The sequence below is a fragment of the Balaenoptera physalus genome (assembly GCF_965194825.1).
Source record: "Balaenoptera physalus genome assembly, chromosome: 12".
Lineage (NCBI taxonomy): Eukaryota > Metazoa > Chordata > Mammalia > Artiodactyla > Balaenopteridae > Balaenoptera > Balaenoptera physalus.
The window spans coordinates 45,269,700-45,297,173 of NC_138897.1; the positions used below are offsets into that span (position 1 = coordinate 45,269,700).

At 42.9% G+C, this 27,474-nt stretch overlaps 1 protein-coding gene and 1 pseudogene across 13 annotated transcripts in view; one reads left to right on the top strand and one right to left on the bottom strand.

The window, feature by feature from the left end:
• The window catches only part of LOC309639174 (large ribosomal subunit protein uL4 pseudogene), a 470,274-nt pseudogene that overhangs the window by 276,917 nt on the left and 165,883 nt on the right, over positions 1 to 27,474 (top strand). The window lies entirely within an intron of this gene.
• FHOD3 (formin homology 2 domain containing 3) overlaps positions 1 to 27,474 on the bottom strand; it is a 490,767-nt gene that overhangs the window by 6,265 nt on the left and 457,028 nt on the right. For 9 of the 12 annotated variants that reach the window (XM_082415972.1, XM_082415969.1, XM_082415967.1 and 6 more), the window contains 4 exons: positions 24,228 to 24,420; positions 14,145 to 14,168; positions 12,612 to 12,786; positions 5,738 to 5,899 (listed from right to left, as the gene is read on the bottom strand). In XM_082415972.1, the coding sequence (XP_082272098.1) occupies positions 5,738 to 5,899; positions 12,612 to 12,786; positions 14,145 to 14,168; positions 24,228 to 24,420 (554 nt within the window). The remainder of the gene's footprint in view (positions 1 to 5,737; positions 5,900 to 12,611; positions 12,787 to 14,144; positions 14,169 to 24,227; positions 24,421 to 27,474) is intronic. The other 3 variants (XM_082415973.1, XM_082415968.1, XM_082415966.1) reach the window with 1 other exon arrangement.

Genomic DNA, 27,474 nt, shown 5'->3' on the forward strand with positions numbered 1-27,474 from the left:
CAACCATCCCGGGAGGCTGGCACGACCGCCCTCATCGGTTGTATGACTGTGCAAATTCCCAAGCACGGAACTGGATTCCATCTGAACTTAGCAGCAAAGGCAATGAACTACTGTAACCTCCTGCCAGTAAGGTGCTTGGCACTTTCCAAAGCACCCTTCCTAGAACCCTCTACTTTGCTCTTACGCAGGAAAGACAAATTCTCAGATTCCTCTTGTTTACTGATCCTCCCTCCTCTTGAACTTCCACTCTGGGGCAAAAGGGTGCCTGGCATACAGACAGACACAGTGGAGGACACACAGCCAGCCTCCTTTTTCAAAGTGCTAGCTTCCAATTTGGAAGGAGATTTGTCCAAAAATACAACAACCAGAGAGCCATTCAGGGCAGTGAGATCCTTCCAAGCTCTTCCTGCACCACCTCTCTAACCCCAAGGCTTCTACCTAAGCTTCTTTCCACATCAGAGTCCTGGCTAACAGCCTGACCCTGTTCTAGAGCAGGGGGCTGCTTCCACCCCCTTGGGCTTGGGTACGAGGCCCGTACACCCTTGTTTAGGACCTGCCTCCAGGTGATTTGGAGTCTGTTCTGATAGCACCTGCTCTGATTTGGGCCTCATTTCTCTCCCCAGTCCACAGACTCTAATTATGCCTCCCAGCCCACCGCCGTCAAACCCCTTCACAGGCCCTTTCCTGTGTCCATCCAACCCTGCCTCCAAGACCTTCCCAATGCAGAGCCAGGCTGCAAATGCCTTCCTCACTTCCCCGTCTTCCTTTTCTAGTGAAAAGGGCTTGACACCCACCATAGGTTTAAAGTCAGCCCCCGTGAATCCTAGAGCCACTGTCAGCTCCATCCCCTTCTGGTCACTCTACTCCCGAAGCCTGGAGTGGGCGCTGATGGGGGTGGCACTTCTCCCCAGAGGCACAAACCCTCACGTTGGCCCTCTAAAATGCAGTGACTCTCCACCTGGGTTTGGGGAAGAGATTTTGATTCTCTCTTGGACTTATTCTATTTATCTTCCTGTCATGTGTCCTGTACACATGGGTGGCTGTCCTTAGCTGTCTTTAGAGGAGGAATCAGTCCAGCTTTAATGAGCTCGAAGAACAATTAGGTGCTGAGTAGATAGTAAGGATGTTGAGAAGACAAAAATTTGATTGAGAAACTTTGGTCCTTTCCACTAACATCTTATTTTACTGTATTCTAAGAGCATCCGTTTTAAAGTCTCTGGCCCATTCCATTGTCCCTATAAAAGAATATAAAATTGTTAAGTAGGGAAGAACTATGTAAATAACATACAGCGAAATTTTTCTTAATGGGATTAGTGGGAAAATTCCTGGACATTTTCAAATACCACTTTGGAAAATTAGAGACAACTAAACTAAGCTGAGTGCTGATCAGTTCCAGGGCTCAATCTAATATTTTGTGAGGCATATCTCCCATTTTCCCTAAAACAGATCCAATATTTTTTTTCAGATTCGTTCATTCTCCTTCTCCACGGAATCCTACTTAACAGATAGCATGGCAACACCCCTCAATATTCTGTAAAATAAGATTTTAGTTATATCGAATCAACGTGAATATGTCACATGGCCTTCAAGAGGAATGTTGAAGCCTCATAAGAGATGAGGTGAGAGTGACAGCATGAAGTCAAGTCAGAGTTCAGTGTTCCTTTCCTAGCAGCCCCTAGAATTAGACTTCTGGCCCTTCCCATTGAGAAACTGTTCTTGTAAGGGTGACCAACCTTATGTTCCTAAGACACTGTTAGATTATTTGTAGGTCACATCGAAGTGATTGCATTTTTAAAGAAATATAGCCCTGAGCCCAAAACTTCCACGGTCACGTCACAGGTGGGGCCCAGACTCCCCTTGAAGAGAAACTCAACAGGAGAGGGGGCATTCAGCCTCTCTCAGCAGGAAAGAGGAAAAGGCCAACTATGAGTCCCTAATCCCCGCTCTGCTCTGTGATAGTCCAGGGTAATGGCTACACGCAGACAGCCAGCTGGGCAGAGACCCTCTTCCGAAGTTGTGTCCCACAGAAAAGAACACAAGGGGCCCTTTTCTTCCCCAGGCCGTCCTGCAGAATCACAGTGGGAAGGAGATCTCAGATGCCCGTCAGCTTCAGGGTTTTCTAGGGAAGACCAACATCCGGGAGGCCTAAAATAACAAGTAGCCCCGGGACAAAGGACTTGCCCCAGTATGATGAAAAGAGAAACCAAAATAAGAAGAAAACCAAGACCTTGGAGAATGTTCTCCTCGGCCATCTCCACCAGCCGATTCGAGAGCCGTGGCTAGAATCTGGGGAAGCATATGAGGTGCATTGTGTTGACATTTCACAGGCTAGAAATCAACTGGACAATTCGAAACATTTTACTTAATGAGACCCCGATGGCACCAGCTGGGAAAACAACAGAAGGGGCAGAGCCTGGGAACCTGTGAATCCATTATGGTGCCCTTGGTGAGTCCCAACTGGCTGCATATTTCAGGCTTTAAGCAGGACATTTGGCGGATGTAGGCCTAGCCACCAGGATCAAACATGAAAGCAGATGTTTAAGTATCTCAGAGGATTCTTGAGGGGCTTGCAGGTCATAAATTTCTAGGTTATGAGCTGGATTCTGTTTGGTTTCCTACAATAGCTGGACTATTCTTGTCTTTAGCCAAATGAGGTATAGCCCAAATATGCTGGTTATTCATTTATCCACTTGCCACATGGCCACCATTAAACAATCAAATCAAACGCAGCATTGTTTCAGGGTGAGGCCCCAGCCTGACACTTCACATCAATTTTGCAAATTGGTTTTTTCTCATTCCTTTAACTTCTTATGAAAAGCTAGAGTTCACATCCCTTTATAACAGAAATCAAAGTAACTTCCCCCATCTTAAATTTCTGTGGATGGTGCCATTACTAATTAATTAAACCTGTTACAGATAAACATTTACATACATGCAGTGTTGTATTTGTTGTAGTAACTGCATCACAGGACAAAATGTGTTGGGCTAAATAAAAAGAATATAGGGCTGTTTTGCATAAGATTGGAATGGAAACGACACCACAGGAAATTATCTTATGTCAACCACAAAAGCAGGCAAAATATCTCTCTGGCCAGATTGAAGAGGAAAACTAATTATGACTGTGTTATTGTTCCCAGTGACATTATGTGTCTCTCTAAGAATCTGGTTCTCTCTAGATCAGAGGGCAGGGCCAACACTCTTTGCCAACACAGACATGTAACCTATAGGAGGAGTACATACCCTGGGCCAGGCCCCTCTCAGGCAATCTCCTTTTCTGAGGTCCCTGACCCAACCCTGCCCACCTTCTGGAGGGCACTCCCTGACCTGGCATCCTTTCTCAACTCCTCTCCCATGGTCTGATTCCCCACATGCTTTTCCCAGCTCCTCCCAGTGGAGACTCTTGCACTAAGGTTGCCCACTGCAGGAAGCCCAGGAGTTAACTGGTGCAAAATTTCTGCCATTTGGTTACTGGTTTATTGAAGTAAATAAGAGGAGGGCAATAAAGGGCAAGTACTGAAGATAATCTACTTAAGACACCTCAAAAAGCCTCTCATAAGTTTCATTTAAAAAACTATTTAAGAAAGCGATTTCTATTCATGAAAAAGAGCAAGAGAAAAACAGGCAAATGGTATGGACAGGCCATACACAAAAGAAGAGATGCAAATCACAGGAGGCTAGACCTTCCTAGTACACTAGCAGGGAAAAGTAAGTTAAAACCGTAAGGAATACTATTTCACATGCTTCAGACAGGCAAAAAGGCAAGTGCTGGCCTGGCCTGGAGCATGCAGTGTGGAGAGAGTGTGGGTCAGCCTCACCCCTTTGGAGATGAGTTTGCCCCCCAGGATGTGCACACCTGGGGACCCTGCAATTCCAGTCCTGGCCTCACACCCCATTGACCCCCTCCACGTTATCGTGCATGGGGTCCCCTGGGGATCTTGTTAAATGCAGATTCTGAATCAGTTGCCCTGGAGAGGTCCCCATGAATATGCATTTCTAACCAGCCTCCAAGAGGTGCCCATACTGTCTGAGGAACAACTTTAAATAGCAAGTCCCTAGCCAAGTTCTTACATGGGCGCACCAAGAGAATGGCAAAGAATTCACAGCAGCACCAGGAAATAGTGAAATGTTGGAAAAAATAAATGTAAAGGTCTTAGATATTGATGTTGGAGCCCACAAACATATTCCTGAAGATGTAAAAAGCCAGTGCCCCTGAATGACAGTTTTCCATTTAAAAAATAGAGGGAATGTGGCAGGGGGCGCCAGAGTGGAGCAAGAGTCCTTCTCCTAAGGCCACTAATCACCCGAGGGGCCTGGGCAGGGCCCAACCGCAGAGGCTCTCAGGTGGTCAGCTTGGGTACGGCCCAGACACCTGGAATTTTTAAAGCTCTGCAGAAAGTTCTAATGTGCAGCCATGGTTGAGAGCCACAGTTCAAGAAGTTACTCAAAATGTGTACCAGCAGGATGGACCTCACCTAGGAGTGTGGTGAAAACAGACTCTCAGGCACCCATCTCACTGAATGAGAATCACATCCCCCAGCCCCCAAGTTCCATGGTTTGAGAAGCTCTGCTTCTCCCTGGTGGAGGTGTCAAGTGATACTTTCTTTTCTGGGGAAAAATTCCTGTCAGAATCTAAAGCCAATGATATAAAAGGAGCAGGGTCCGAGAGTCTGCAGCAATTTGGTTTAGTGTTCTTTACCCTGGAAACAAGGCATGTCAACGGGTCAAACAGAACCAAGGGGTCCGAAGTATGCAGCCCAAAACTCAGTCACCTCTTGTATGAATCTCAAAGGTGGCACCGCGTGGGGGGCTCTGAGTTTGAGTTCTTACTGAACTCCTGCCTCCTCACAGTCACTCTCCCTCCCTTCACCTTCGGGAGCCAGGAAATGAGGAGGCAGCCAGACTTCCTTTTTACAAAACATCATAAGTCCCTGTCCTAGGGATTGACCTTGAGTGACCAGCACCAGGCCAAAGCTTGGGAGCTGAGCTCTCTTCTGAAACACACTAGGGCCACAGCCATGAAGGCAGATGTCAAAGGTTCAGAGAGTCCTGCTTCTCTACAGTGAGCCATCCCTGTGAGAGTCAGCATGGTGCCCACAGAGGCAACTCCACACCTGTCATTCAGTGGGTAGGGGCAGGTAACAGGCTGAGACTACGGGGGCAAATAAGTCGCTTTGATTTAGTTGAATCCTCTGTTTGGTAGGAAAAAAAAAACAACTGGTCAACCTAGGCTAACATGAACTATTTTAAGCATCCTAAGGACCAAAAATCGCTTGCCACCCCTGGTTTCACCTTCAGCATGTTCATGGGCAGCAGTGAACCCCTGGGGGAATAGTCTCCAGCCCAGAAAGTAGCCCCTGATGCTGGGTGAGGGGCAATAATATGGCCTCAGCAAAGCATCCAGGGCAGTACTTGGCAACGGGCCCCACTGTGCCCACCCCTGCACACCAGAGTCATCTAAGGGCCTTTCACACCTTCCTGGGGACAAAGTGTGAATTGGGGGAGGCCTGACCAGAAATAGCAAATACACTGGACAGGTGACTGCAGCACCCCTCCTCCCCAGCGGCCAATGCTGAGTGTCCAGCACGAAATCTTTTGTCAATGGGCACAGGTGGGCCCTCCGGGCACCACTGACAATTCACCAGAGCCCACCTCTGAGTCCCTGCCCTTCCTGGGTCATACAGAACCAGAGGGCTGGTCCCGCAGGCAGAGTCCCACATCCTAACTCCAAGGCACTTACGAGACTTCCGGTTGGCCCGGGAGCGCTTCCTCTCCCGCGGCACCACTCGCTGACTGGGCACTTGGGTGGCCGACTTGACGATGCGGTCCATGATCTCATCAGCAGCATCATCCGTGACATTAGGCGAGTCATCCATTCCCATAGTCCACGAACTAGCGGGTCCTGAAGAATTAAACAACCAGACAGCACGAGGTACTCAGAGAGGAGGAAAACACAGCACTGCTCCTGCAGCAGCAAAGCTCGTCAGCAACAGAGCACAGCAGAGGCCAGAGCCAGGGTTGAGTCTCCTGATGGATCTAAGGGTGTTCCCCCATCCCCACTGCAGGGGCACCACAGTGACCCGTGACCATCACCCTCCAGACTCTGACCTCCCATGAATCCATACCTGGGGCCCTTATGTCATACTACCCTGTCACGCAGCTGTGTTGTCATCTCTCACTGTCCTGGATGTGCCTCCACCTGCCAGGTCCTGTGGTCGTGGAAGGGCAGACTTCCCACGCCATGTGCCGCTATGTACATCACAGATACCCAGTAGAGTGCTTCCAGAAATGTCCAGAGCCATTTGTTAAGTCAGCTCCCCATCTGTGGTTGTATGTGCCTAGCGAATGTCAATTAGCCCTAACTTCTCATTCAGTTAAATAAAAATCAATGGATTTTGTAACATATAGCTTATCTTTGGATTAACTAGCCTTTAAAAATCGTAACAGGATTGCCCTCTTCTACCAGGAAAAGGGAGTTAACACAACATTTTCTTTGGTACATTCATCTGCTCCCTGACCAGAAAAAAATATGTTTATAAATAGCTGTACGTTAAGACAGTCCAAGTCTGGTATAAAAGCATCTGCCCCTAGACCAGCAAGAAGAAAATACCACAAAAACATGGGTTCCCAAGTCATATTAAACACTCAGAAATGAATGCTATTTTAATTCATCAAAAACTGTGCCTTTGTGACTGACCAACTTCCCTGTGCAATCTCTTCTCTAAGATGGGAAATATGCTTCTGTAAGAAAAAAGATGTACAGTGTGCTCAAAATTGTGAATTTCCTCTACCTTCTCTTTGTAATAGACATACACTTTAAAAGCCTGCAGGTGAGTGTTCTCAGACTTTTATGTTTATGGAACACAGGTACCCTGAACTTGACCAAGGTCCAGCTAAAGCTGAAGAACAGTCAGCTTTTCTCAAACCACAGGTGAAAAAAATGTTAGTAAATATATATCTTAAATTTTGAATTCTATATTTCTATACTAATTTTTCAAAACTTTCAGTGTTCGGCTATTGATAGAAATAGTTGGGAATAGTTGATTACGGTTCAGTAGACTGCACATTTTATAGACATGTGTTTGTGGTTGAAAGTTCACTGCAAATATGCTATAATTTAGTCATAATTTCTGCTAGTAAAGTTCACATGACTGAATTAAATAAACACTTTGCAAAAGGAGTACCAGGATTCCAGTGTTGGACCACTTGCACTATTTGAGACCTGTGGCCATAGGACAACAATGTTTTCTGATGACAACGTTTTTGTTGTGGTCATTTATAAAAATCGTTTTGCTTTAGGAGTGGGAGCATACCTACAACACTGGGATATACAAAGTCAGGACATTTTACTTTTTCTGCTTATGCCCAAGAGAATTTGATTTACTTGCTTCCATCAGAAGACTAACTTTTTCAGCATCATAAAATCCTTTAAAAATATGTTCTTCTCAGAAACAAATATTTGAAATTGCTGAATTTTTCTGCATCCTCAGGCTGGTCCAGGTGTTCAAGTTGGAGGCAAGAGGCCTCATAGCGGCACAGCTCTCAGACCTCAGACTGGGGCTCTGCAGAGCCTCCGAACCATGGCCCTATTCATAGCAGAGCCATCAATACAGCAATTGCTTTTTGCCCAGCAATTTCCTGTTTTCCCTTTTACCTACAGATTTATAATTCTGTGCCTCATTTTGAAATGCCAAGCTACCCTTCCCAAAACACACAAAGCTCAATTGTCTTTGCTCATAATATAATATAATTTGCTCCTGATGAGCCAGAAATGAAGGCATCATCTGATCTTTCCATTAGAATTACCTATACTTTCATCTTATACATTCCTGGGAATCTGCTTTCACTGTGATGTGTCAGGAGATGCTTACAAGGAACATCTCGCCATCTGTCCAGGATTGTCAGATTCAGTTTTGTGACACCATCATTTTCTCATGACCTCATTTTGGTTCTGCTTTCTTATCCCCTCTCCCCTTGGTTACTGTCGTCACTGCCTGATTACCATTTATGCCCATTCTTCTTGGCCGTGTATATGTTTCTCTTTCTGGAACCTCTGCACTCACATATAGCCACAGGAGAACACTGCCCATACCTTACAGACTCCAAGGGGCCATTTGGCTCCCCATGGTCTCCCAAGTGTTAGCCAGGCATTTATATATACTGAGATGTCTATATAATTATTATATATAATATATACAAATATATATAGATAGAGATATGGTGGAGGGGATAAAGCATTATAGACCATGATAGGAGTATACCACTTTATTTGAACTTCATTTTTGAAAATATGTAAACTGTAGTTTGAAAGAAAACACTGTAACTAATTTTTTCCCTTAAAAATCTAACTTAAAGAAATAGTCTAAAAGGAAAATAATTATATCCAAATAGATATTATATTAATGTAATAAATGCTTACCTTTGTTTCTGAAAGAATTTCCCTGAGTATAGACTTCTAGGTTAGAAAGTTCTCTTTTTGGCAATTTAAAGATGCCATTCCACTTTCTTCTGACTTCCATAGCTTCTGTCAACAGTAAGTCATCATTCTTACTGTTGCTCCTTAGTACATTCTTTTCTCTCTGGCTGTTTTAAAGATTTTATTTATATCTTTGGTTTTTGGCAGTTTGCCCATGGTATGCCTAGATGTGGTTTTCTTTGCATTTACTCTCCTTGGATTTGTTACGGGTTTTAAACATGTGGGTTGATATCTATCATGAGCCTTTGGGAAATTCTCAGCCATTGTTTCTTTAATTTTTCTTCTTACCCATCTTTTCTTTCTGGTACTCCAGTTACAGACACATTAGACCATTTGACTGTGTCCCACATATCTCTTACATTTTGTTCCATTCTTTCTATTTTTTCTCACCATGCTTCAGTTTGTACATTTTCTATTAACCCGTGTTGTTTGAATTCACTAATCTCTTTTGCTGGGACCAGTCTGCTGTTAAACCCATGATAACAGTTAATCATTTCAGATCTTTCTTTTTTTCAGTTCTAGAATTTCCATTTGATTCTTTTTTATAAATTTCAAACTTTTTATCAATTTGTCTCTATTTTCCTTTATTTTTGTTAACACTTATAAATGGTTAAATTTGACTGCAAATTTCAACATCTGGATCACCTGTGGATCTGCTGCTCTACTTTTCTTCTTGTCAGCCACGTTTTCATGTTCTCTTGGCTCATAATTTTGACTACGCACTGGACTTTGTGTAGAAAAGAATGCAGAGACTGAAGTCGGTGTCATTTTTCCCCAGTCTTTACCCTTTCCTGTTAAGCAGACACAGTGAAGGACTGAGCAGGGTTGGGGCCAGATAGCAGTTTTTATTGAGTATCAGTCCACCTCTGTCTTTAAATAGTCTGTCTTTAACTATCTGTATGCATTTGTTGAAGGCGCTTACTCTAGCTTGTCTTTGTTTCCTCAGAACTTCAAGACTGTAGGAGATTTCCTGCAGCCTTTCTGGCCCAGCTTCCCCCTCCCCATGCTGCCCCAGCACTTAACAAATGTCTCATGGAGAAAACTGTCTGCATTTGAAGCTCCCCTAGCTCCAAACTCTTACGCCAGCTCACGTGACCACTAGAAGTCCTGCTGGCTTCTCTTTACTATTAAAGTCACTCTGCACATGGCAAGTCCAGTTCTCAGCCTGTGCCCAGACTTGGCAAATGCTCTTAGAGAAGTGCTCTCAGCTCACCTAGAATTCTAGTTTGTCTAGTCCTCTTCCCTTTCACAGTTCCCTGATGGATTTTGAGAGAAAGCTTTTGTTATTTTATTAAAGTTTCTGGTTATGGCAGCAGGAGTGGTGGCTTGTTCCTTCCTACGACATGCCACCTGGAAGCAGAAGTCTCTGCATGTGCAGAGAAACTGAACAGCTTTCCTTTCTAATCCTTTTCATCAATTAGTGAAAAGGAACGCATATTGTACAAACCCAGCAATATCTTTTTCTCTTTGTACTTTCCAGTCAGGAAGGATTTTCTATTTTCTCTTTTAAAATTAGCACAGTGTGTTACGTTCCATTAGAGATACTGGACTCCATCTCCCAAGGTGGCTTTCACTGCACTACCCTTGCATCCACCAAGGTACAGTGGCTCAAAACTCCTGATGGCTGGGGTCACTGTGGCACAGGTGCTAATGCTGCCCTTGATCTCCTGGTGTCCATGGTTAGCCTAGCAGACAAAGCCTGCAAGAGCTGCTGGGGCACAGACAGACTCATGCATGGGATGTCCTAGGCCTTTTGGGAGACCAGTGATTCCCATCCCCACACCCCCCAACACTGCAAAGCTGCTTTATTTTATTTTTATCTTTGTTTTACACTTTGTCTAGACTGACAGTCACTACTGCTCAGCATTTAATGCTATAATTTTCTTCACCTTCTGACCTTCCCCACTTTCTTCTCTCCTCTTATATTCTGTCTTATTTACACACTCTTTCTCTCCTGTCACTTCTTGGTTTTTCTCAGAAATGGAGGCTTTTTATAGACAGCACTGGCCAAGAAGAGGGCACCTTTCTTTCCACATAGAAAACCAGACAATCAGAATGTCCCACACAACGTGCTCAGTACTGTGGTTTGTCACAGCTGCGTCTGTCTGCTGTTGGTTACCAAAAGGCTGCCTTTGTGTTGCCAAATCGTAATTTATTTTCTTTCCCTAATTACACATCCAAAACTACCTAAAAGTCAGAGGGTTTGGAAAGACCAAATCCCAGAGAACCTAATCTGTGATTCTTTGATGTAATAATAATACCTGCATGTATTTGGGGTATAGTTTGGGAATCAAGATTGTAGTAGGAGGGGTGACTTTTCTACTTATCATCTGTGTCTCAGTCAGGATAACACTGGGGAAGGGTGGGTGGAGGCAGCCCTTCTTCCGGCATAGTCTAAGCTGTATATCACAAAGTAAAAGCCCTGTTAAAGGTCCAACGTTAAGAAGAGGAGAAGGAACTAGATTCAGTGACACTGTACTCACGTGAAATAAGAAAAACATTTGGTCATTTATAAAATAGCCTGAAGTGCAGCTTCACTTGGGAATCCCGTGTAAACCTTACGGATCTAGAACTCAGCCTGGAAGCCCCTTCAACCCTCCTCTTCTTGAGCAGCTTGTGGCCCTTGGTTCACAAGAAGCTACAAGAAACCATATGCACCACGTGACCCCCTTCCTGCCAAAGAAAACCTGGAACTGCCTTTGTTTTTTCTTTTATGTTAAAGTTGTTATTCCTATCATCATTTTTAAATACTTAACATAGTTGACAACAGCAAAATTAAAATTAAAAAAAAAAAAAAGGGCAGTCAGCAAAGCTAGATAGAAGTCACTGATGGGTCTTCTCAGGAGTTTCTCCAGATCACAGCCCTCTAGATCCTGGCTGCCTTTCTAACATCTTGTGAGCCTGGATGTTCGCTGGAGCCTAGCAAGGGCCTGATGGGCGCTGCACACACTCATTTGTTACTAAGGTTCTGTGACGTGTAAGGTAACCCACGATCCAGTTCACCCAGACTGCACAGTTTTACTTATTTTCCCACTGTAATTACTACTTGAACCCCTTTTACACACTAAAGCATTCCAATTTGGGCAATAAATACATGGTTTCTTCTAGCTTGTGTGCTAAGCAAACACCAAGAGGAGAAAGCTGGCTCTCCAGGAGTTCATCCTCTTTAGTTATAAAGTTTGTAAGTTCCTGAGACCTAAACTGGGGTCTCAGGAGTACGTGGCAAGGCAGAGAACGCGGAGGAGGCGGATTCTGGAGGTGAAGAGGGGACAGGCCGAGGAGAGGGGACGGGATGAGCAACGGCAGGGGCTCAGGCGGACACAGGGTGTGCAGAGTAGGGCACTGCCCACAGTGTGGGGCTGAGTGAAAGCCAAGTGTGGGAGCCAGGAGGGTACCAGACCCCAGGGAACCTCAAACAACAGCATGAACCGCGTGCGCTGGATCCTGCAGGCAGCGAGGAAACTTAGGAAGGTTCGTGTGGCATCAGACTAGACCAGGGAAATACGGGTAAACATTCTCAGATGCAAAGTGCATCTCAATTCTTAATTAAAACAAAAAATCCCTACCAGGTTATGTAACAGACCTGGAAACTCTTATCTGTCTTTACCATCTTGAAGTTTTAGTTTCCTCTCTGCCTCCAAGGATTTCAAAGGCAAAAAGGGATAGCGTTTTAATCCAAGGGTCATCAAGCTTTTTCTGTACCTCGCCTGAGAGTAAAAACATTAGGCTCTATGGTCCCTGTAGTCTCTGTTGCAACCCCTCAACTCTGCTACCGCAGTGCAAAAGCACCTAGACAACACCACAGAAGGAAGGGTGGCTGTGTTCCAATAAGACCTTATTTACAAGAATAAATGGCTGGCTCAATTTGGCCTGGGGGCTTTAACCCATGAGGATTCGTTTACATTACTGATTCCTGTTGTGCGAACTAAGTTGTGCTTTTGGGAAGGGTTGCTTGTTTTTGAGATGAAGCTACTGAAGGTGGGTCACAAAGGTGTGAGTGAAGGAAAGTGTGATGACGTCAGCACGGAGAGCCCTGGGGAGTGCACGGCCCGGAGCGGTCACTTCCCGGGCACAGTAATCTGTACCCTGTGGAGGGGACCCGACACCACGGGGTGGCCACCCTGGAAGAGGGCGTTACCTCGGCTTGCTCGGCTGCGTGTGCGGACGCCCAGCACGGGGGTGGCGTCCTCCAAGGCAGGGGACGAGGTCTTCAGCACGGCCTTCATGTTCTCGTGCTCGGCAGCGTCCTCCGCATAGCTCAGGCCTTGTGGCTGGCTCGGGGGCGCCGGGGAACCACCGGAGAACTTGCCAGACTGCAAGAGCAAGGGGGGTTAAGGCGTGAGGTGACCAAAGCCAACTCAAGCTTAGAAAACCTTTAGGTGAGGAAAGCCTTCTCTTCTCTGTCTTTTGTTTACGCGCATTCTGCAGACAAGTTAGCAACGGGGCAGTCAATGAGGGGTCAATGAACTAATGACAAAGCATCTGCATATCCAGGAAGTTCTCTTATCCGAAAGAGAAGCCTTGGCCCCAGAAGGACCACACCCATCCCTCCAGGTAGTGGGTCTCCCAGCTCTCTGCAGATTCCCTCAGTGGGAGCCGGCAAGGGGCAACAGACCTCAACTCTGGGAAAAATTCAGAAACCAAATCTGTTTCTAACACCACAGCCTTGATAGGAGCATTGAAATATGCTTGTTAATCAAATATAGTGAGATTTATTTTTTAAAACGTAGTGCCAGAAAGCAGTTAGAAGTTTCTCATATATCACTTAAGACGGTAGAAGTTTAAAAGTGGGATTCAGTTACAGAATCATACAATGTTAGGAGTTGGGAAGGATTTTTCCAGAACTAGTCCCACCTCACTTTAAAGAGAAGGAAACTGAGGCCATCCAAGATTAAGTGACTTGCCAAAGGCCCCAAAAGGCTTTGATTCAGGGCCCAGATCAGAACATGGCACAGAAATTCATGCTGAAACTGAGTTTGGCAACACTCACGACTTCTCCTTGTGTCAAAAATGTAATTGTTTTCACAAGCATTACACTCGCATGATGATGTTCTCTAATTCTAGCTGAACAAAGACAGCATATATGTTTTACAAGAGGTATGCTAGAATATCGGGCCATACGCACACAATGCCAAACATCTGGATGAAAAATAAAAAGTCAGTTAGAATAACAAAAAGTAGCTCCATAGACTTCTGGCTTTCTCTTTTTATCCAGTGTCTCAGCCCTGGTGCTAGAGCCCGGGACACATCCGTGACTTGTACCATCTGCACAGCTCCTTCCTCATCCTTCAGGGCTGAGCAGCCCGGCCTTGGTCTCTGGTTCTGGCATCTGCACCAGGGTCAGGGGGAGGAGCTACTGCCCACCCCACCCCTCTGTCCATTTGTCCAGCAGCAGGAAGAGATCTGCTGACCCTGCCACTTTTGACAGGGCCTGGAACTCAGGGACAGCTTGGAAAATGCAGTTACCCTCCAGTCAGTCCCTGGCACACACATCATGATGAGAACCTGTGTCAGGGGGTTAGTGATCACACGGAAACCCAGCAGAAAACAGTCATGCAAGGTTTAAAGCACTGAACAGGGCTGACACTTCATGCTGCTTATGTCAGGTTAGATTCTACAGCACGCTTGAGAAGGTCACACGTGGCATTCTTTGTGTTTATAAACATCCTACCTCAACTTCATCCTCTTCATCAGTCTACTCGAGAGGAAAGGACAGGACAGGACAGGATGGGAAAGACAGAGGGGATTCTTAGAAGGCACAGAAGTCAGCAAAGATGAGATCATCTGACTGTCACATCAAATTCCAAATAAAGAATTCAGCCAACACAACCAGGGTACACCCTGTTGATTTGGGAGCTGCTGAGCCCTGCCTGCGAAGCCCTCCTGTCTGGACATTCTCTCCGAGAGCCCCAAGACAGGTCCTGACCAAAGTCGGGAGGGACTTGGAGCTCCAGGCCCGTCTCCTGAGGCTGCCTAGGAGGATGATAACCGGCTTACCTGGTCCCCTGACCATTACAGACCTCACTCTGTGCCCTGCCACTCAGCTGGCCATGCTCCGTGGAACCACCACCTGCCAGCAATCAGGCCCTCAGCAAGTTTACCAGCTTCCCTCTGCCTGTTTCCATCCATCAGCTGTCGTCCCCCCCTCTCAGCCCGAGTGCTGGACCTCTCTCTGCCCAGGCTGCTGGGTCTGGGTCCCCGTGAATCCTTCTACAGACAGGCCAGACAGGACAAGTAGGACAACTGCAGGGCAGAACAGGTCCTATTACTCTTTCCTCAGAAACATGAAATTCAGTTCTTTTTAAAATCTTACCTGTCCTTCATGGAGGCTGTCTGAACTGACACGCCATTCTTTTAATTATCACCAGACAAACTGCTTTAAGTAACTAAATACAATATCCCTTTTCCAAAAATAAATTGAGGGTGAAAGTCATGTCAATTTCTTAATTTTAAATCAAACACACCCTCAATTTAACTTGTGTTTCCACCGAGGTTACAAGCCAGGCCAGCAAATCAGGCACAGGTTTTTGAGAACTGACTAAACTTTTGGGAGCCGAAATGACAAAATGCTTCCAGTTCTGCACTGCCTCTAGGCAAATGGCCTTCTGACAAGAGATGATTTTTTTCTTAACCTTAGAGCTTCTTTTTTTTTTTTTGTATTTTTGAATTTTATTTATTTATTTATACAGCAGGTTCTTATTAGTTATCCGTTTTATACATATTAGTGTATACATGTCGATCCCAATCTCCCAATTCATCCCACCACCACCACCACCCCCGCCACTTTCCCCCCTTGGAGTCCATACGTTTATTCTCTACATCTGTGTCTCTATTTCGGCCCTGCAAACCAGTTCATCTGTACCATTTTTCAAGGTTCCACATATATGTGATAATATACGATATTTGTTTTTCTCTTTCTGACTTACTTCACTCTGTATGACAGTCTCTATATCCATCCACATCTCTACAAATGACCCAATTTCGTTCCTTTTTATGGCTGAGTAATATTCCATTGTATATATGTACCACATCTTTTTTTTATTTCTTATTTTTTATATTATTATTTTTATTGGAGTATAATTGCTTTACAATGGTGTGTTAGTTTCTGCTTTATAACAAAGTGAATCAGCTATACATATACATATATCCCCATATCTCTTCCCTCTTGCATCTCCCTCCCTCCCACCCTCGCTATCCCACCCCTCTAGGTGGTCACAAAGCACCGAGCTGATCTCCCTGTGCTATGTGGCTGATACCCACTAGCTACCGGTTTTACATTTGGTAGTGTATATATGTCCATGCCACTATCTCACTTTGTCCCAGCTTACCCTTCCCCCTCCCCATGTCCTCAAGTCCATTCTCCAGTAGGGCTGCATCTTGATTCCCATCCTGCCTCTAGGTTCTTCATGACAAATTTTTTTTTTTTTTAGATTCCATATATATGTGTTAGCATATGGTATTTGTTTTTCTCTTTCTGACTTACTTCACACTGTATGACAGACTCTAGGTCCACCCACCTCACTACAAACACCGCAATATCATTTCTTTTTATGGCTGAGTAATATTCCATTGTATATATGTGCCACATCTTCTTTATCCATTCATCTGTTGATGGACACTTAGGTTGCTTCCATGTCCTAGCTATTGTAAATAGAGCTGCAACGAACATTGTGGTACATGACTCTTTTTGAATTATGGTATTCTCAGGGTATATGCCCAGTAGTGGGATTGCTGGGTCGTATGGTAGTTCCATTTTTAGTTTTTTAAGGAACCTCCATACTGTTCTCCATAGTGGCTGTATCTATTTACATTCCCACCAACAGTGCAAGAGGGTTCCCTTTTCTCCACACCCTCTCCAGCATTTGTTGTTTGTACATTTTCTGAGATGCCCATTCTAACTGGTGTGAGGTGATGCCTCATTGTAGTTTTCATTTGCATTTCTCTAATAGTGATGTTGAGCAGGTTTTCATGTGCTTCTTGGCCATCTGTATCTCTTTGGAGAAATGTCTATTTAGGTCCTCTGCCCATTTTTTGATTGGGTTGGTTTTTTAATATTGAGCTGCATGAGCTGTTTATATGTTTTGGAGATTAATTCTTTGTCCATTGATTCATTTGCAAATATTTTCTCCCATTCTGAGGGTTGTCTTTTTGTCTTCGTTGTAGTTTCCTTTGCTTTGCAAAAGCTTTTACGTTTCATTAGGTCCAATTTGTTTATTTTTGTTTTTATTTTCATTACTTGAGGAGGTGGATCAAAAAACATCTTGCTGTGATTTATGTCAAAGAGTGTTCTGCCTATGTTTTCCTCTAAGAGTTTTATAGTGTCTGGTCTTACATTTAGGTCTCTAATCCATTTTGAGTTTACTTTTGTGTATGGTGTTAGGAAGTGTTCTAATTTCATTCTTTTACATGTAGCTGTCCAGTTTTCCCAGCACCACTTATTGAAGAGACTGTCTTTTCTCCATTGTATATCCTTGCCTCCTTTGTCATAGATTAGTTGACCATAGGTGTGTGGGTTTATCTCTGGGTTTTCTATCCTGTTCCATTGATCTATATTTCTGTTTTTGTGCCAGTACCATATTGTCTTGATTACTGTAGCTTTGTAGTATAGTCTGAAGTCAGGGAGTCTGATTCCTCCAGCTCTGTTTTTTTCCCTCAAGACTGCTTTGGCTCTTCAGGATCTTTTGTGTCTCCATACAAATTGTGAAATTTTTTGTTCTAGTTCTGTGAAAAATGCCAGTGGTAGTTTGATAGGGATTGCATTGAATCTGTAGATTGCTTTGGGTAGTATAGTCATTTTCACAATATTGATTCTTCTAATCCAAGAACATGGCATATCTCTCCATCTGTTGGTATCATCTTTAATTTCTTTCATCAGTGTCTTATAGTTTTCTGCATACAGGTCTTTTGTCTCCCTGGGTAGGTTTATTCCAAGGTATTTTATTCTCTTTGTTGCAATGGTAAGTAGGACTGTTTCCTTAATTTATCTTTCTGATTTTTCATCATTAGTGTATAGGAATGGAAGAGATTTCTGTGCATTAATTTTGTATCCTGCAACTTTACCAAATTCATTGATTAGCTCTAGTAGTTTTCTGGTAGCATCTTTAGGATTCTCTATGTATAGTATAATGTCATCTGCAAACAGTGACAGTTTTACTTCTTCTTTTCCAATTTGTATTCCATTTATTTCTTTTTCTTCTGTGATTGCCATGGCTAGGACTTCCAAAACTATATTAAATAATAGTGGTGAGAGTGGATATCCTTGTCTTGTTCCTGATCTTAGAGGAAATGCTTTCAGTTTTTCACCATTGAGAATGATCTTTGCTGTGGGTTTGTCATATGTGGCCTTTATTATGTTGAAGTAGTTTCCCTCTATGCCCACTTTCTGGAGAGTTTTTATCATAAATGGGTGTTGAAGTTTATCAAAAGCTTTTTCTGCATCTATTGAGATGATTAGATGGTTTTTATTCTTCAGTTTGTTAATATGGTGTATCACATTGATTGATTTGGGTATATTGAAGAATTCTTGCATATGCAGGATAAATCCTACTTGATCATGGTGTATGATCCTATTAATGTGTTGTTGGATTCTCTTTGCTAGTATTTTGTTGAGGATTTCTGCACCTATATTCATCAGTGATATTGGTCTGTAATTTTGGTTTTTTGTAGTACCTTTGTCTGGTTTTGGTACCAGGGTGATGGTGGCCTCATAGAATGAGTTTGGGAGTGTTCCTTCCTCTGCAATATTTTGGAAGAGTTTGAGAAGGGTGGGTGTTAGCTCTTCTCTAAATGTGTGATAGAATTCACCTGTGAAGCCATCTGGTTCTGGACTTTTGTTTGTTGAAAAATTTTTAATCACAGTTTCAATTTCATTACTTGTGATTGGTCTGTTCACATTTTCTACTTCTTCTTGGTTCAGTCTTGGAAGGTTATATCTTTCTAAGAATTTGTCCATTTCTTCCAGGTTGTCCATTTTATTGGCATAGAGTTGTTTGTAGTAGTCTCTTTGGATGCTTTGTATTTCTATGGTGTCTCTTGTAATGTCTCCTTTTGCATTTCTAATTTAATTGATTTGAGTCCTCTCCCTCTTTTCTTGATGAGTCTGTCTAGTGGTTTATCAATTTTCTTAATCTTCTCAAAGAACCAGCTTTTAGTTTTATTGATCTTTGCTATTGTTTCCTTTGTTTCTATTTCATTTATTTCCGCTCTGATCTTTATGATTTCTTTCCTTCTACTAACTTTGGGTTTTGTTTGTTCTTCTTTCTCTAGTTCCATTAGGTGTAAGGTTAGATTGTGTATTTGAGATTTTTCTTATTTCTTGAGGTAGACTTGTATTGCTGTAAACTTCCCTCTCAGAACTGCTTTTGCTGCATCCCATAGGTTTTGGATCATCGTGTTTTCATTGTCATTTGTCTCTAGGTATTTTTTGATTTCCTCTTTGATTTCTTCAGTGATCTCTTCGTTATTTAGTAGTGTAGTGTTTAGCTTCCATGTGCTTGTGTTTTTTACGTTTTCTTCCCGGTAATTGCTTTCTGATCTCATAGCGTTGTGGTCAGAAAAGATGCTTGATATGATTTCAATTTTCTTAAATTTACCAAGGCTTGATCTGTGACCCAAGATGTGATCTATCCTGGAGAATGTTCCATGTTCACTTGAGAAGAAAGTGTAATCTACTGTTTTTGGATGAAATGTCCTATAAATATCAATTAAACCTATCTGGTCTATTGTGTCATTTAAAGCTTGTGTTTCCTTATTAATTTTCTGTTTGGATGATCTGTCCATTAGTGTAAGTGAGGTGTTAAAGTCCCCCACTATTATTGTGTTACTGTGGATTTCCTCTTTTATATCTGTTAGCAGTTGCCTTATGTATTGAGGTGCTCCTATGTTGGGTACATATATATTTATAATTGTTATATCTTCTTGGATTAATCCCTTGATCATTATGTAGTGTCCTTCCTTTTCTCTTGTAACATTCTTTATTTCAAAGTCTATTTTATCTGATATGAGTAGTGCTACTCCAGCTTTCTTTTGATTTCCATTTGCATGGAATATCTTTTTCCATCCCCTCTCTTTCAGTCTGTATGTGTCCCTAGGTCTGAAGTGGGTGCCTTGGAGACAGCATATATATGGGTCTTGTTTTTGTATCCATTCAGCAAGCCTGTGTCTTTTGGTTGGAGCATTTAATCCATTCACGTTTAAGGTAATTATCGATATGTATGTTCCTATGACCATTTTCTTAATTGTTATGGGTTTGTTTTTGTAGATCCTTTCCTTCTTTTGTGTTTCCCACTTAGAGAAGTTCCTTTAGCATTTGTTGTAGAGCTGGTTTGGTGGTGCTGAATTCTCTTAGCTTTTGCTTGTCTGTAAAGCTTTTGATTTCTCTGTCAAATCTGAATGAGATCCTTGCTGGGTAGAGTAATCTTGGTTGTAGGTTCTTCCCTTTCATCACTTTAAATATATCATGCCACTCCCTTCTGGCTTGTAGAGTTTCTGCTGAGAAATCAGCAGTTAACCTTATGGGAGTTCTCTTGTATGTTATTTGTCGTTTTTCCCTTGTTGCTTTCAGTAATTTTTCTTCGTCTTTAATTTTTGTCAATTTGATTACTATGTGTCTCGGCGTGTTTACCTTGGGTTTATCCTGCCTGGGACTCTCTGTGCTTCCTGGACTTGAGTGGCTATTTCCTTTCCCATGTTAGGGAAGTTTTCGACTATAAACTCTTCAAATATTTTCTTGGGTCCTTTCTCTGTTTCTTCTCCTTCTGGGACCCCTATAATGTGAATGTTGTTGCATTTAATGTTTTCCCAGTGGTCTCTTAGGCTTTCTTCATTTCTTTTCATTCTTTTTTCTTTATTCTGTTCTGCAGCAGTGAATTCCACCATTCTGTCTTCCAGATCACTTATCCATTCTTCTGCCTCAGTTATTCTGCTATTGATTCTTTCTAGTGTATTTTTCATTTCAGTTATTGTATTGTTCATCTCTGTATGTTTGTTCTTTAATTCTTCTAGGTGTTTGTTCTTTAATTCTTCTAGGTCTTTGTTAAACATTTCTTACATATGCTCAATCTTTGCCTCCATTCTTTTTCTGAGATCCTGGATCATCTTCACTATCATTATTCTGAACTTTTATTTGGAAGGTTGCCTATCTTCACTTCATTTAGTTGTTTTTCTGGGTTTTATCTTGTTCCTTGATCTGGTATATACCCCTTTGTCTTTTCATCTTGTCTATCTTTCTGTGAATGTGGTTTTTGTTCCACAGGCTGCAGGATTGTAGTTCTTCTTGCTTCTGCTGTCTGCCCTCTGGTGGATGAGGCTGTCTAAGAGGCTTGTGCAAGTTTCCTGATGGGAGGGAATGGTGGTGGGTAGAGCTGGCTGTTGCTCTGGTGGGCAGAGCTCAGTAAAACTTTAATCTGCTTGACTGCTCATGGGTGGGGCTGGGTTCCCTCCCTGTTGGTTGTTTGGCCTGAGGCCACCCAACACTGGAGTCTACCAGGGCTCTGTGGTGGGGCTAATGGTGGACTCTAGGAGGGCTCATGCCAAGGAGTACTTCCCAGAACTTTTGCTGCCAGTGTCTTTGTCCCCGCAGTGAGCTACAGCCACCCCCTGCCTCTGCAGGAGACCCTCCAACACTAGCAGGTAGGTCTGGTTCAGTCTCCTACGCGGTCACTGCTCTTTCCCCTTGGTCCCGATGTGCACACTACTTTGTGTGTGCCTTCCAAGAGTGGAGTCTCTGTTTCCCCCTGTCCTGTCGAAGTCCTGTAATCAAATCCCTCTAGCTTTCAAAGTCTGATTCTCTAGGAATTCCTCCTCCCATTGCCGGACCCCCAGGTTGGGAAGCCTGACGTGGGGCTCAGAACCTTCACTCCAGTGGACTTCTGTGGTATAAGTGTTCTCCAGTTTTTGGGTCACCCACCGAGCAGTTATGGGCTTTGATTTTATTGTGATTGCACCCCTTCTACTGTTTCATTGTGGCTTCTCCTTTGTCTTTGGATGTGGGGTATCTTTTTTGGTGAGTTCCAGTGTCTTCCTGTCAATGACTGTTCAGCAGTTAGTTGTGATTCTGGTGCTCTTGCAAGAGGGAGTGAGCGCACGTCCTTCTACTCCGCCATCTTCAACCTTAGAGCTTCTTTATTTCACCAGATGGTTGGCATTTTTTTGGCAATTAGCACACGTGCAAGGTGCTGAACATACAAATCTCTAGCCCTCTTGATATCTCCCAGTCACTGGTGTTTCCTTTTCATAGAAAAGGAAGCTGCGGTTGGGAGAGATTAAGTCTCACCCAGGATGACCATGGCCCTTGGCTAGGCTGTGGGAATCCCTGGATGGACAGCCTGCATTCTCACCACCCGTCTGGGGTGTGATGACGGCAGAAAAGGCCACACTTACCTTGTGCTGCCTTGTCTGTGTCACCATTTTGCCTGGGACTAGTTTGGGCCACAAGGAACAAGGGATGACTTAGTTTCTCACTGAACCTTACATGGCAGGACTCCTGGATTGTAAGAAAGGAAGCCTTCTGCATATTCAGAAACAGAGAAAGAAGAGGAAAGACGGCACACAAAGCAGATGTGGGGCTACGAATGTAGGGTCTTCAGATTTTACCCAGACTTCTCTGTGTCTTATAAAATAATGGTGTTTCTAAAGTCATCTCTGTTTAATTGCAACCACTTCCACCATCATTATTCAGCATCTATATTAAAAATGACTTACTACAGTTTTCTCTAAAAATCACTTCCAGCTCTAATGCTCAGGGGCTCTGTGATTCTCTATTGCCTGGTTTTGTTTTCAGTGGTCTAAGTTGTGCATCTATGTTGTTTTCTATCCAGATCATGACATCTTTGGGGTACAAGCTTGTCTGTTATTGCACTCACATTTTCCTCGGTGCCCTGTGTCGCTTGCTGGGCACACTATAGGCGCTTAATTGAGAGTTGGAAAAACTTGAAGCTAAGTACTTTGCTTCGAATGACAGTATCCTAATCTTCCAGCAGATGGCAATCTTTCTACATAAATGGTGCCACTTGGACCACTAAAAACAGGGACTACCTTGAGGATGAACCCTAAAAAAGCCTGCACTGTCCAGATTTTAATGAGAATTTAAATATTTTTGAATCCAATTCTAGAAACATTTACCCCTGTTTATAAATAGTAAGACTGAATATTTTCAGAGAAGGACAGAACTTAAAAATTAGTGGGATCTGTAAAAAATCTGAAGAATTTGGCAAGAAATTCTGGTGTGTTTTCATAACTATAAGCATATGCATATTGGTCTTGTATTTTTCACCCTCCAGTATGTTTCATTTCCACAAACATAAGCACTTCCCTTTTAAAACTTTTAAAAATAATACTTTGGAATGAAATGTGGGCTATAGTTTGCCCAAATGGATTCAGTTTGCTTCCTTAGTTGCTGTCCTCCAGGAAGCTAAAGATCCGATTGAACCCAGATTTCAGGAGAGGAGACAGAAGACTCAGCTGATGGCACTGACCTTCAGAACAGTCCGTAGAAAGGGTCCCTTCTGCAGAAAAGTGATCTGAGCACTCCCTAAGGGTCCAGAAAATTCCAAGGAAACAAGGGATCAAGGGTGGGGTGAATGGTGAGGGGATTAGTCCCTGGTTCTCCTTAGAAATGCCTTAAAATGGTAACAAAATTGTAATGCATCCAAGAAAGTTACACCCTCAGGAACGTGGATAGCAACCATATGTCTTCTGTTTCTCCTACAGTGTGAACACCCGTCTGGCACAGAAGGCAGCCTCAGTGAGTTCTTAACTGATTTTATTCCTCCCCGAAGAAATCTGCCTGACTTGGGTTCGGCAGAGGTTTGCAACCCCAGGATGATGCCACTCCCTATGGCTTACTCCTTTGCCTATCCAGTCCCTGGATCACTGAGAGGCAATGTGATGCTCAGATATATATAAAGATGGGCTAAGTTTCATAAAGGCACATTAGAGAGGCATCTGCACTGTGTCTTTGTCTGTCTCTGGCATCCTCACGCATTGCTTTGCCTTCCACTTACAAAGCATCTCCCATCTGATGTTTTCCCACTGCACCCGTGGTGTGGGTGGGCTCAGGGCTGAAGTAGAAGAGATGGGGGAGGAGCCCAGGAGCAGCAGAGGCATGCAAGTGTGCAGGGCCCCCCCATGGGGCTATTGGGAACTCCTGCTGAATGAATTCACTGTCCTCTGGGCTCTCCTTCCACCCTGATACCCTCGAACTCAAGGGACTGCCAAGAGCCCATCAGATTATGTCTTTGAGCAACCACATCAATGATTTCTCCATTCAGATGCCTAGAATGGGTGGTCCATGTGTCAGCTGATTGGTTATATAGTATCATTGTGATTATTAACTGAATCAATTCCCAAATCAGTACATTTGTCTTCCTATTATAAGTGCCGTTATCTTTTGTATTTTTTCTTCTCCTCTTCCATTCTATCCACATCGCAAAGGTTGAAAATGGAATCAAGCATTTAAAGTCATCAGCATCATACAACACACCAAGTTAATTAATTGTGTGGTGGGTTAAAGTTCCTCCACCAGCCACGCATCCTTAATTTATGTCTTAGTTCTATGTTTTTGTTTTCTTTTTTTGGCCGTGCTGCGCGGCATGCAGGACCTTAGTTCCCTGACCAGGGATTGAACCCGTGCCCCCTGCGGTGGAAGCGTGGAGTCTTAACCACTGGACTGCCAGGGCAGTCCCTGTAGAGAGGTTTATGGTTGATCGGACTTTCAGAATAAATGAAATAAAGAAACTCGTTTCATGAAACTTACATCAGTGATCATCTTCCCTCGGGTCTTATTTCTCTCTCTGTGGTTGGCCCGTTTCTGTTTCTGCTGCAAAACTCTTTCCCTGGTGGTGCGATACTCCAGTGCAAACTCACTGATGATCCTGCAGAACTTGTTTATGTTCACTTCCCGAATCGCATAAGGTGGGTGACCCATAAAGAGCAGAAAGGAGTGGAACCTGCAGTGAAGAAACAACGGTGGCAAGGGCTTCAGGTTTAAGGAACAAAAATCAGTTGCCTGCAAACTTTCAGTAAAAAACCAATCAGCCAAAGACACTGCTCTTCGTTCTTGGGGCTCTGAGATTGAAGAATGAAAATGCAACCAGAAATCAAGTTCAACTCACTTTGTCACTGACAGAGGTGGTGGGATTTCAGATTAATTACCTTTTCTCCATGCTTATCTGTGTTTTAATGTCTTTTAAAACTGGGGTGTAAAACTTTTTTTTTTTGATAAATTTATTTATTTATTTATTTATTTTTGGCTACATTGGGTCTTCGTTACTGCGCACAGGCTTTCTCTAGTTGTAGTGAGAGTGGGCTACTCTTCATTGCAGTGTGCAGGCTTCTCCCTGCGGTGGCTTCTCTTGTTGCGAAGCACAGGCTCTAGGTGCACGGGCTTCAGTGTTTGTGGCTCGCGGGCTCTACAGTGCCGGCTCAGTGGTTGTGGCGCACGGGCTTAGTTGCTCTGCGACATGAGGGATCTTCCCGGACCAGGGCTTGAACCCGTGTCCCCTGCATTGGCAGGCGTTTTCTTAACCACTGCACCACCAGGGAAGTCCCAAAACTGGTGTGTAACACTTTTATAAGAAAAATGATGAAGTACTATTTTAAGAAAAATATTGCACAGTTTCTAGATCATATGAAAACTGAATAAGGGATAAAGAAATGTTGCTTAGCAATTTTTTGGGAACCCACTTTAATGAATACGTGGAATTGACATGAACATATTTTGAATAACATGTTAATTCATGATTTGTAAAAAGATGCTTATAAGTAAATATTTTGAAATATTTTCTTGCAATATCATATGCAATCTTAATTTAATTAGGACACACCAAACAAGCAGCCCTAAATCAATTTATTTCAGCTATTTAGTATATAAATTAAAAATTACTGGATTCTATCTACTTAAAACTTTTGGAAAAGAAATTAAATGAGCAAAGAAGTTCCCAATTTTTAGTTATTAAGGAAATGAGCAAAGAAGTTCCCAATTTTTAGTTATTAAGGAAATGAGAAAGAAAATATTAGGAGACAGAGGATAATTTTTATGTAGAATAAACAGTATTATATAACTAATACCACTAATTGTATAAAAAAACTTTTCTGATCAGTCTAATTTGTACAGCTTGAATAGGGGTTTGGTTTATTTTTCAAATGAAGGACAGTGGCTTATTCTTTTTGTGAAGAATACTGAAGGAAAGCATATGACATGCATTTAAAGGCGGATAAAAAAATGCTGTTTAAAACCAAAAATGCTAGCTAAAACTATAAAACTCAGAAGAAAACATAAAGTATAACTTTTCATGACTTTGGATTAGAAAATGATTTGTTAGATATGATACCAAAAGCATAAGCACCCGAAGAAAAACAATAAACTGGACTTCATCAAAATTAAAAACTTTTGTGCTTCAAATGATACTCTCAAGATTGAAAAGACAACCCAAAGAATAGGAGAAAATATTTGCAAATCATGTCTGATAAGGGGTTTGTATCCAGAATATATACATAAATCTTACAACTCAACACTAAAAAGACAAATAAAAATGGACAAAAGATTTGAACAGACCTTTCCAAAAAGATTATTGGCAAATAGCTAATAAGTACATGAAAAGATGCTCAACACCATTAGTCATTAGGGGAATGCAAATCAAAACCACATTCAGACACCACTTCACAATCACTACAATGGCTGTAATAAAAAAGACAGACAATAACAAGTGTTGGTGAGGATGTAGAGAAATTGAAACCCTCACACAGTACTGGTGGGAACACAAAATGGTTCAGCTGTGGTTGAAAAGACACAGTTCCTAAAGAGTTAAACACAGAGTTAACCTATGACCTAGCAATTTCATTCCTATACATATACTCAAAAGAAATGAAACTATGTGTCCACACAAAACCTACACAAATTCCATGGCAGCATTATTCACAATAGCCAAAAAGTGGAAACGACCCAAATGTCCATCAACAGATGAATAAACAATATGTGGTGTATCCACACAAAACTGGCCCCGCTACCTCTCTGACCTCATTGCCTAGGACGCCAGTCACACTTGACTCCTGGTGATTCCTTGAACAAGCCCACCTCAGGGCCTCAGGCCCCCAGTGTGGTGTGTAGGGGACCCTCGGGGGACACAGCTGAGCTGAGAGCCTGCAGGGACTCTAAGGAGGGGCGGGGTGGCCACTCCACTGGGAGGACCACAGGTCCTAACAAGGCATCCAGTGCTAGCTCTTCCCTACGCCCAGAACATTCTTGCCACAGACAGCTGCCTGGATGGCTCTCTTACCCAAGTCTCTGCCCAAATATCACCTCCTCAGAGAAGCCTCCCCTAACCGCCCTACATAAAACAGCGTGTCCTTGTCACTCCCTATCCCATTTACACTCTTAATTTTTCTTCCTGGCTCTTATTACTACCTGACATTACATACTGGAGATATGGCATGATATTATATATATTAGGATAGGATAGTGTAATATACGCATGTATTGACACTTATCACTACTCAAGATCTGTGTGTAAGAGGAATCGAGGGAGGATCAATCAGCCCACAGCTGGGTCCTCTTCTATACATAAGTACTACTCAAGATTCCTTATCCTCTGCTTTCCAGAACATTGTTTATATCTAGAGGGGATCCAATCTTAACATATAAGTTGGAGATATGATTCAAGTACAGTAAGTCCCCTACATACAAACCTTCAAGTTGCTTTCAAAGATGAGAACATGCGTGCCAGCCCCTGTATGCCAGCTGTTGTACTGTACTATTGTATTTTCAAGGTACTGTACTGTAGGATTAAAAGTGTTTTCTTTGTTTTTTGTGTTTGTTTTTTTATGTATGTATTATTTGTGTGAAAAGTATTATAAGCCTATTACGGTACAGTACTATACAGCCGATTGTGTTAGTTGGGTACCTAGGCTAACTCTGTTGGACTTAACGAACGAACTGGACTTAGGAACGCACACTCGGAACGGAACTCATTTGTATGTAGGGGACTTACTGTATATATTTTATA